The sequence below is a fragment of the Frankliniella occidentalis genome, unplaced genomic scaffold (assembly GCF_000697945.3).
Source record: "Frankliniella occidentalis isolate FOCC.00 unplaced genomic scaffold, Focc_3.1 Scaffold104, whole genome shotgun sequence".
In the NCBI taxonomy this organism is placed as follows: Eukaryota; Metazoa; Arthropoda; class Insecta; order Thysanoptera; family Thripidae; genus Frankliniella; species Frankliniella occidentalis.
The window spans coordinates 497786-508965 of NW_026267233.1; the positions used below are offsets into that span (position 1 = coordinate 497786).

The 11180-nt window shown below is 41.0% G+C and overlaps 1 protein-coding gene across 1 annotated transcript; it reads right to left on the reverse strand.

Annotated features, from left to right (window-relative positions):
* Nucleotides 1-3277: 3277 nt before the first annotated feature.
* On the reverse strand, nucleotides 3278-9622 carry LOC113206677 (uncharacterized). Its single transcript, XM_026422877.2, has 4 exons — nucleotides 9455-9622; nucleotides 8803-8937; nucleotides 7197-7442; nucleotides 3278-7077 (listed from the first exon to the last, which is right to left on the reverse strand). Exons 1-4 carry the CDS (start codon nucleotides 9512-9514, stop codon nucleotides 6937-6939), a joined length of 582 nt encoding a protein of 193 aa, XP_026278662.1. The 5' UTR covers nucleotides 9515-9622; the 3' UTR covers nucleotides 3278-6936.
* Between the last annotated feature and the right edge of the window lie 1558 nt (nucleotides 9623-11180).

Sequence of the window (11180 nt, forward strand, 5' to 3'; positions counted from 1 at the left end):
CTACTGATCAAATTTTGTTCACCCTGAACAACTTGTGTTGTCCCTCAACAACTTTTGTTTTTCTACAGCAACACGGAGTCAATGAAAACATTAACAGAGATTTGCTGTTAATTTTGGATGCTATTTTTTCACAGTTCATTTATACGAGGGGGCCACGACTCTCCTAATACTGTGTACACATGGAAGTGTAATATGTATTCCGTGTAATTTTTTTTTTTTTAATGATCACTAAATTTCAATATATTTTTCAAATTGAATGTTTTCAGCCCAAGGAAATCCAACCAAATTCATGAGTAAGCCCTCAAAATTCGAATGTAATCCCTCTAATTACATAATCATGTGTACTTCCTAAATTGAAGTGGTGGCTCTCTTATTTTTTTTTAATCACTTCCGGGAGCACAATACCGAATTACATCCTCGCTCCTCTAGATTCATTCAATTCACTGAGCGCTCGTAAGACTAATTCGACGATGTTTCCGTAATACGTATGCATTTATGTCAGTCTTATTGAGCGATGCAGAGATCATGTCGGTATCGGGGCAATGTATAATACTTGTGATTAAATCTGACGAGGAACATGATTCTCGCGTTTACAGTACTATACCAATATTTACCAGTGTGAAAAATTAATGCGAGGTTCGGGGTTGCACAGAACAGTTTTGTCAGACATATTTGTCTTGAAAAAACTCTTTCCTGGGTATGTGTTTTTGAAATAGGCTTGTGGTAACACACTTTCAGTCGTACACTGCATCGATACCGAGGTGCAGCGCTAATTTGTGAACTCCTTTCAGACCCAGGCGTATCGTGGATCGGGTGGCACAGTACATCAAGTTTTATCAACAGTTTTCCACGTAATAATTTTTTCAACGTGAGTCTTGTAACCTGTATAGTCCCATGTCATCATAGGAGACGAGCGTCCTTTTGACGTAATAGATTTCTCGTGACTGAAATAATTCCTTTTATATAGTTCGGTTATTGATCTAAAGCCCGCAGTTTATGAATACCTGGACAGGACAGAGATGTAGATTTGGCTGCTTGTAGTGATTTTGAGCTCCTTTTCGGCCCCTAGTGTTTGATCAGTAGTTCAGGTAGACCCCGCTCCCACCCGCGCTTCGACCTGGAACCTGGATGGACTTTGAAAACCAGCAGCCTGGCTGTTGCGGTTGATCCGCGGTGCACCTGTTAGGTCGCTGAGACAAGTGAAGAGACTGCCTTCTAGTGACCTTAGTGCGTTGAGCAGGATGGCTTTCTGACATGCAGGCTAGACCTCGCATCGCAGGTACTTATGTCTAGGCTAGCTGCTTCGTACGTCAGAACCACACTTAACTGCATCCAGGCTGGAAATGCTTTTCTTGCGGTGCTTCGCGGTGGTGTATAAACCGTGTTGAAGTTGAAGTTTACCGCGGTGCTGCATAGGAGCTCCCCCCGCCTCACGCCTCAAAGTTCGTGCCCTCGTCAACCTTCAGAGCGTCTGTGCTGAAGGTGATAAGACTCTTCTGTTTTCTATTTGCCTTCAAAAGAATGTACAGATACTTGAAAGATATATTTAATACAGTTTGCTTCTATTATACTGGAAACCTATGTTTGTACTGCCATAGAAACAGTAGCTATGCACACGCTAGTAACATGAAATTGTTAAGCGATTTTCAAGAAATTATCGAAAAACCGAAAGGAAAATATCGTAGCGAAACTGGTAGTCCTTTTCTGGTTCATTGTTCATCACAATACTCCATGACCGTTCACTTCCGCGTGTTTCGGAATTCTTTAGTTATTTTTCTGAAAACGGGCAGTTGACATGAATCAGTACGAGCTTTAGTTAAAAACATCGACTGCACCACCATCGTCAAACAACTGCCTTGAGAGCATAATTGATTTACTAAATAATTAGAATATATTTAGTAAATGTCGGCCGACACAACTTCATGTTACTAGGGCACTGTAATATTAATATAATTTTGCGCTTTGCAAACTCGCGAAAAAACCGTGGGTTTGTATTATTCTGATGCAAAAGCTTGCAAAAGACAGGTTTGCAATTTAAACTTTATTCTTTGCAACTTGTTAAGGGTTTAAACATTGCATTGCGAACATATTCATTGCAAGCCTGCAGCCTTTTTTATTTATTTATTTATTTATTTATTTTGCAATGTAAAACAACAGTTTACAAAGATTCTGTATGCTTTTCCACGATGGCATCAACTTCGAACAAGCAGGCCCACCCTTCCGCCAAACAAAGTTGCCAGCTCCGCTTCGCCGGCAACTCCGTTCGGCAGGGGCCGGGCCTGCTTGGCCTGCCGGCGTCGATGGTCGGGCCTGCGGCCCGACCATTTCTGTCACGCAATTTGCTTCGGCCCGCTTAAACCAGTCGTCTTTGAGTTTGCCCCGTAGACACGAGAAAGGAATGTAACGGTGAAGCACCGCGACTACAACCCACCCTTCTGCTTAGAAAACGTTCTTTTAGGTTGGGGGGAGAGTTTCTTTCCTATTTTGCGGTTTTTTAGCCCTTTTTCTACAACTTATTGTTCACTATAGCAATTTTTAGCTTATTTTCGTCAAAAAAGACCCTCTAGTGCCTAAACGGTTAGAGATAGAGCAAAACGGACGAAATTTTCGGCCCCTAGGCTCTACTTTGACCTCTAAGGAGAACATGAAATAACAATACTTTTTGGGAGAATTTTTGAACCTCGGATACCCCTATTCACACCTTAAGGGGTGGTTGCTAGGATTTCCCGTAGGCGTTTCGTTCTCTATGAGTGGACCTTAAGATAACCTGAAAATTTCAGGTCTCTAGCACATCTCCTTCTAGTGGAACAGACACACAGACACACAGACAGACACGAGGTCGTTTGCATAAGCCCGCTGGATAGCTTTTTCAAAGCAGAAGGGCGGGCTTAAAAGAGTCTTCGCAATGCAAAGAACAGAAATATACTTTGATACGTTGCAACGAATCTAGTTTTCAGGCTTTGTAAGGATTTAATGGTGCTACAAAATACCCGACAGTTTTATTAACATTCTAAAGAATAAGATTATGTTTGGTGAATGCATTTGTATGCATAATATACGTATACATATATAAATAAGTATATCCTAGAGTTGAGCTTCGCTTCGCTCAGCTACCATGCATGGCCACGTTAGAGGGATCTTGACCATAGTCAGAAGCAGAGGCCGTGGTCGTTTTATACAGCTAAAGTCAGTCAGATACCCTCACTCACAAAAACTGTCAGCAAAACGGAAAATCAGTTGCAAGGGACATTTTTTTCTTCGTGAAGCGAAAGAAACGTATAATCCAAATCTTTATTGAACTTACTATAATTGTTATAGTTTGTACAAAAAATGTAATTAAACTGCACTGATAAGCCAAGTATGCAACTGCTCAACACTTGCAGTTGCACACTTAGTAAGTGTCTTTGTCACTAAGTGTCTTTACAAAATCAACTTATCCAAACAATCAACGTTTGGTTTACAAAACTAATATTTTGCTAGCTTCATTTACAATATCACTTTGTTCCGGGGAAAATAGATGTCCGAGTGCTGTACTGTTTGAGAAAAGAACTTAGCCTACACCGTAAATAATAGTCTTGTTAATTAACAACGAATTTGTTGTTGAGCTTTTCAATGGCTTTTATTTTTTCAACAATAATGTTTGTTATGTAACAAACATTTTGAAGAATACATGGTTGTCTTGTTTGTCTTTCGAAAAGAATTAGATGTTTAGTAACAATGTTCACTATCATAAATGAACGCATAACTTTGTCCCGAACAAACATTTCTGTAAAATAACAGTGTTGTTCATCAATGATTATTAGAAAAAACTCGAAAAAAAAAAACAACAATTTTTTTATTAATTAACGACATGTTTACCGTGTAGGGCATTTTAGAATGTGTTGAACTATGCATTCTCAGGTTCCATATCGAGGCTTTCGTTCCTGACTGCTATAAATAATTTTGTGCTATGCTAAGAAAAAATTGATGCTAAGTGATGCCGACAAATTTGTTTGTCTGTTATTAACAGAATCGTCATTGTTTTTTTGGCAAGAGAAGAAGATACTGGATTTTATGAACAAAATCGTTTAAACCTTATCATTGCACACATACCTTTACAGTTGATCAACGCTGACACGTCACTTTAAGAGATTGAGTGTGTGCTGGGTGATCCACGCCCTCCTATTTTCGTTATTCCCACGGTAATAACAATGTCTGACTTTTGGGGGGGGGGGGAGGGAAAATTTTAAGTTACTCCCATAGTTTGAGGAAAACTCCTCAGATTTTGAGGAAGTCTCCTCAAAAAATTCTTGCTCAAAATGTGCAAAGTTTGCCTTAAACGAAAGTGGCATCTCAAAGTTTTCCCCTTTTTCTGAAAATAAAAATCAAACATTGTTTTTACCTTGCTGTACTAGATTCAGCCGTGATGGTGCGCTAGGGTACCATCACTTTACGGCCCTGTGCAAATATGCAACCTGCCCGCAAGCAAGCATCCGATGCACACTTTAACAAGAATAAAGACAGCTCAGATCACCCACTCCATGTGAAACGATAGTTGAAAAATCACACACGTCCCCTTTTCTGGCTTTTCTCTGCTTTTGACTTGACAGTTCCATATATTTTACATTGTACTGAGAGTATGACATGACTATGGCTTGATGTGTAATGATAAATCTAGTAGAAGACTTGGTAAATCCCTATTTTGTAAATAAGAGCGGTAATAACATCCATCCCAGAAATTCAATACTGCAGGGTTTTATACTTTAGTGATTAAAAATTTTCGTCAATACATATTACGTTTAACAGTAGGCGTTTCGTCTGTTAATTAGAATCATGTAACTGATAAGTATTGAGAGAAGGTAGATGTATATTACATCACTATCCACTTCACTACACTGGTAAAACAAGTGTCCAAAATTTGCTTACAAACGTGTGGGGAACATGATCCTGCACATGGCATTGTGTCCAACAGTCTTTGCAGTTCTGCGTGATGTGCAAATTTTAGACATTTCGTCAACGTCTAAATTTTTCACTCTTGGCCACACCTAGTTTTATGCTATTAGTGGGGACCATATGTTGTGCATCTGCTTAACGTTTCGGAAATTTTGTAATTTTTCCACATCAATTGACGAATAATCTAGTTAAACGACCCTAAACTTACCACACTTGAACTTGTATATCAATTGATGTTTAAAATGAAACACTTGTCTTACCAGTCTAACCAGTCAAGGATATCTTGTCAAATTGACATCAAATGAGGTCAAAGACAAGATTTTGTTAAATTTAGTGGTCTGTTTTGTGGTAAACTAGACAATTTTTTGCCAAATCTTGACTTTTCAGCTCATTTGATGTCATTGTGGGAGTATACCTTTGGCTGTACACATGTGCAGCCTTTTATAATTGTTGAACAGGTAGATGAAAGAGCTAAATTCAGTTTAGCAACAATATATCAAGCGATAATTTTAAATTGTAAAATTGCTCACCATGTTAGCTCATAAATTTTCGTGAAGTGGAAGGAATATTTGTATTAAAGACATATGTTTAACAAGTACTCACAGGGTAAAGTAGGTCCACCACCTACATTGCGTAAGGAAACACATAAAAACTTTTTTTTACCGTTGTTTTGTAAGATACGTTATTAAATGTAAATTACTGCTTACTGTCCTCGTGACATCGCAGGTGCAATTGTTACCATTACTTTAAGATTCTTTTCGGGTAGTCATTACTCTATTTGTAAGTTGTCCTGATCTACTGCCTGAACATTGTTGTGAGCAGAGAAATAAAAAGATGTTAAAGCTGCTTATCTGATCATTTGTTTTCCGCGCCGTTCTCCTTTAATTTTGTCTCATACAGTGGACTAAGGGGTCGTCCCGAGGGGTCGTCAACTCTCCTTGGCCGTGTACGGAGGAATATTGAATATTACAAATAATATTGGTAATATTGAGCCAATTTTCAAGCTGTGACGTCATAATACTAGAAAAATGTGTAATATCGAGGTAATATTACCAGTAATATGGCTAATATTGGTGTAATATTTGAGGTAATATCAGTCCGTGTACGGAGGAATATCGAAGTTGACGACCCCTCGGGTCGTCCACATATTACGTCACGCTATTTTTGGCAGTTTTTGACCCCCCCTCCCCCCACGTCACGCGGCTAACCTAACCTTCCAATGCTTTTGGTATAGGACCGTCACGCTAGCGTAGACCCCCCCCCCCTAAACGCGTGACGTAATATGTGGACGACCCCTAATCATAAGTCACATTGTTAATCCACCCCTGGAATCCACCAAACATAAGTGCGGCATGAGCCCCTGATTTATGTAATCCTGGGGTACGCACGCGGTCAACAGTTTCTAATAATAAGTATTAACAAGTTCGTATAACCCTGAGAAAAATAGGAGCGCACAAGATCTATTTCATTACCACGTGACCCACTTGAAATAAGTTCTAATTGCGACTCGTCCAAACTGTTTGCACATTATCCTTAGATGGTTCTGAGCATTTAAAAAAATAACTTTAACTGTTCTTTTGTCCATATGAAGAAGTGTTACGTTGAGTATTTAACCTGCGCCCAGGATGTGATAAGTAACCGATCCCATAACTTTCCAACTAGTACCATCTTCGGCGAAAAGGATCGCTTAGAAAACCCATCTTGTATCCACTCTCATTATTGTCGTACCAGGTACAGGAAAATTTTCCATGGAAAAGGTCGTTCAACTACACTCCAAATTGTCCCTCGCCCTTAAATGTGCACAACTCAAGATTGTAAATGTGCAAGCTCTCCGTGTATCAAGCACTTTTCGGCACTTGAATGTGTCTGCACGCTCTATTCCTTGATTGTGACGTACACACAAAGAATAATATACTTGTCATAGTACACACATATAATTGTGTATATTCCATGATTTAAAAATGTTTGGGTTTCCAGAGTGAAGTAATGATGAAAAGATGCAAATTAAAATGATGAACGGTCCATCTCAATGTCTCTGATGCAGAGCGCCACATTCTGATACGGGCTCTTCATATCCTTGATGGCTTGTTTAAGGGCGGACACGGCCATACTACCAAATTGCTTCAGCGCAGGATCCAAATGGAACTAAACAAATACAACAGCTATGAGAAGAAGCCCCAATTGGGGGAGGGGGGGGGGGCACTGTTATTGCGGAATGAAAAAGAGAAAGTTGGCAATGACACCGATGGCACAGTAATTGTTACCTTTACGCTTTGCACGACCCCAGCCTGACCCTCCTCTGAGAGAGCGTCGGTGAGCAGACTGAACACCTCGGCATCGTACCATTCGATCTGCTGCTTGAGTGTACTGCGCAACTTGGTTTTCAGCGAATCTGCTATATTCTTTGTGGATATAGAGTACGTTTCCAGGCAATGGTCGACTCCAGAAACAACACTGATACTACCTGGTCGACTGGCCTTAACTAAGTCGCCCCATCTCTTTACATAGATCTGCCGAGAAAATTGTCATCGTGTTATATCTCTTCGAAAATCCTGATGGTATAAATGCACAGAAACGAATATTTTTGTTTTCAGCTGCATTCTGACACATGATACGTATGCAATGGAAGTGTCGCATGTTCATCAAGAAGTGAATACAATTTGGAAGCGAGTATCGCTTTAAAAAATCATCATGTGGCGACAAAATGCAAAAGATAGTGTGCATTTCGTACCTTCCTCGCGGCTAAATAAATTCACACCTGGGAGAAGGAATGCACAAAAAACAAAAGTGGGCAACTGATATACACATGATCGGTGTTGTGTTTAAACTCCGAGATGTACACTTTTAGGTGATGGACTGAAAATTTGAATACTTTAAAAGTGTCCAAAGTTGCATGGCCAACCCTAATCAAAAGTTATACAACAAAGATATACATAACAAATAAGTCCAAATTATAATACTTTTAGATCATTCAGAATCCAAAACAAAGTTTCGATACATAAATGTTTTGCACGGGAGACGGACAAATCGCCCCATCCAAGTCGCCCCATGGTACAAGTCGCCCCAAGGCTAACTCGCCCCGATTTTGGGGCTGGGGCGAGTCGCAGACTTGTGCCATCTCGCCCCAGTCAAATATTTTTGTCCAAAATTTATTCCATTTGAATATTGCTAAGCATTGTCCCTCAGCGTCCCTCTCCTGCAAAGCCGAAGTCTTCTCTGGCCCAAATAGAAGTTCGAATCCACAGAATTGTGGACCTCACCCAGAAAATGATCCCACTGAATTAACGGAAAATTCCTTAGATCAATAAAAATTTAACAAATAGAAAATATGATACAATTTTTTCCAAATTTTAGCGATTTTTCATTACCTTATGGGATATTTTCCCTTGAACCAATAAAATTCCGTCGAGTTAAGGAAAATTTTTTATAATATTTTCTTTCCATTGAATCAACGGAACCTTTTTCTGGGTGAGCTACGTGGAGAACACAGAGGACGACGACGTAGGTAGTCACATACTTAAGAGCCATTGGCCACAACTTGTCCGGATTCTTTTATTGTATAGAAGTTCACATTCCTTGTGAAAAACTGATTTCAACTGGGGCGACTTAGCGTTGGGGCGACATGGGTATGGGGCGAAATGGTCATGGGGCGACTTTATACCGGGGCAAGTTAGACTGGGGCGAGTTGTCCTAGATCCGTTTTGCACTGGGATATACCGGGTCATCTGTGAGTACGAACGTCCCAGTTTTGTGGATTTGCTGAACCCACCACGCGTAAGGCGTCATGGCCTCTGCGCCCCAAGAGTGTGCAAACCCGCAACGCTGGGATGTTTTTTCTGGTTTACCCAGAACCCAGCACGTTTTACTTACCTCCATAGTGCTGTTGGACTCCGCAAACTCCTGCAGTGTGCTGGAGACGGTGCTCTCGGCGAGGGTCACATGCTTCTTGACGACCTTCTGGCACGTCTCTACGGACCTCCACAGGCTGCCGTCCGCGGTCTGACCCTACGATGAGAGGAAAGGTAGGTTTTGACGAAAAATTCGGGTTTGCGAGTTACGGATCGTCCACAAAGTGCGACCGTTTTCCATTCATTCATCCGGCCTGTTAGGGCAGTTTGCGGGAGCTAGACGCCTGCGAGAGTCAGGGTAGGCCAACCTGCAGTACACGCATGCACTAAAGACAAGATGTTGCGTATCTATCAGGCGCTATGCGAGCTGGCATGGGCTGAACGTTGGGAGCTTAGTAACGGCGAATGACGAACGTACTTTCTGGATGATTCCTTATACACCAAAGCACTGATGTGAGGAGGTACTGAGGTACTGAACCGGAGTACGCTAGTTCGTTCTCCTCGCGGAGTATGATATGCCATGACAATCATGCCGCGGTTTAGGGGAGGGCTGCGTAAACTCTGAGCAACATTTTCGAGGCTCGGCTACGTCCATAGAATTTGCGTCTATGGAGGTTTTAATGTAACACCTTCACCAAAGTGAAGTTTTGCCTCCCTGTTATTAATTGCCCTACCTGAGTGTGAACGGCGAAGGCGATTAGTAGGCAAACAGACACCCTCGTGATGGCCGCCATGGTCTCTTCTATTCAGCGGTTCGCTGTTCTGTCGTGGACGCTGGCTGCGGCGGAGACGTCTGCACCATCAACGGGGTTGTCTACCTGCGTTCTCAAGGAGTGCCCCTTCCCTGCCGCTGATAGCAGCCGATAAGACGAACTCCTACCGCGACCCCTGGTCGTTTCCACTACCTCACACACTTCCACACAAAGTATCCTCGCTCAAACTCTGAGACTTCTTGCGCTTGCCTTGTCTTTCAAATTAGGATTAGGAAAGAAATTTCATTCAAGAATCGATCTTGAAAGCAGAAGATACAAATTTCAAAGAAGGCTGCGCTTTACTTTTTCTCCCATATTTAGAAATAATTTGTTCGGTTTAAGAACAATATTAGGACACTACACTACAGTAAAAAGAATTGTGTCCGCGTAGTAGTCTATCTCCATCGCCATATGATTCGTTTACGGCTTCTTACAGTCCGGCGTCCTCCCTGTGTTTAGTTTTGATGCGGGTCTCCGCGAGGGCTAGTGGTGGGAGGGGGCCGGGTCGGGAGGGGGCTGGCATGGCCAGCTCACAAGGGAACTCATCTAAGTGTTAGTCCCCGATTTTGTTTCGCTTTAGGGGTTTTGTCGGGTGATCGTTGATCGTATACCGAGACCGAGGGGGCAATAACTCCGGGAATCATGTGTACACCTGCCTGGGAATCATCAGGATAAAAATTAATCGACACAAACAAAAATCGCTTTAACTAAGAGGGAAACTAGTGGAACTGATACAAATTAGTCGAAATAAGCGTTTTCTACCACTAGAAAACCTAAAGAATAAATATAAGCGGACGGGAATCACTCGGAATCAAGTATTTCGGGAATCATGTGTACACATCGAAAGGGAGTTTTGCCCCCTCGTCGTATACAAAACGGTTGGGGATGAAAATTCGTGCCCAATTTAATATCTGTATTCATAGGGTTAATCCATTTTGTCCAGTATTGACTAAAAAGGGGGGATCATTTTTGGATTTTTCGGAAAGTATACGATTTTTAGTTCTTTCAGGAGAAGATTTTCCCATGTAGACCCAGATTTTAAATTGGGCACGAATTTTCATTGGTTTTTTATGTTCTGATGACGATCAAAAGTGGGCGGAGGAATCAAGTCAATAGATGTGAACGAGTTGAGGGCGCAGACAGAAGTGGAGTTTATTGGGTCTACATTCAGCAGGAAAACAATATGGCGCCAAAAGTACAGTGGAAGAAGAATAAAAGTTGGAGCAGACAAATTACCAACTGTTGAAACATTAAAACATAACACCCCCACTTAATTTGGCAGCGTAAAATATCAGTAGAAAAATGACCTTGCTATAAAAAAGTTAATTCAAAAATTAGTTAAGGCCAGAATTAAAAATACAATAGTTGGCCACAAAAATAAGGGATTGAAGATCCTGTTATGACCATCACTAAAAACGACTAGAAATAAGCCCTTGTAAAAATAAAAAAATCTACAAGTACAATAAAACAAAAAGGCCTGGCAATAAAAACTGGCCAAAATGCCTGAACATTGCTAATAAGCAAAACAAGGTCAAAAATGACTGAGATCAAAAATTGATACATTGAGATCAAATTAAAAAAGAATTGAAATCACAAGACACAATAGAGAAAATTGACAAAATCGAGTAAAAAGGACACAGGTTGTTAA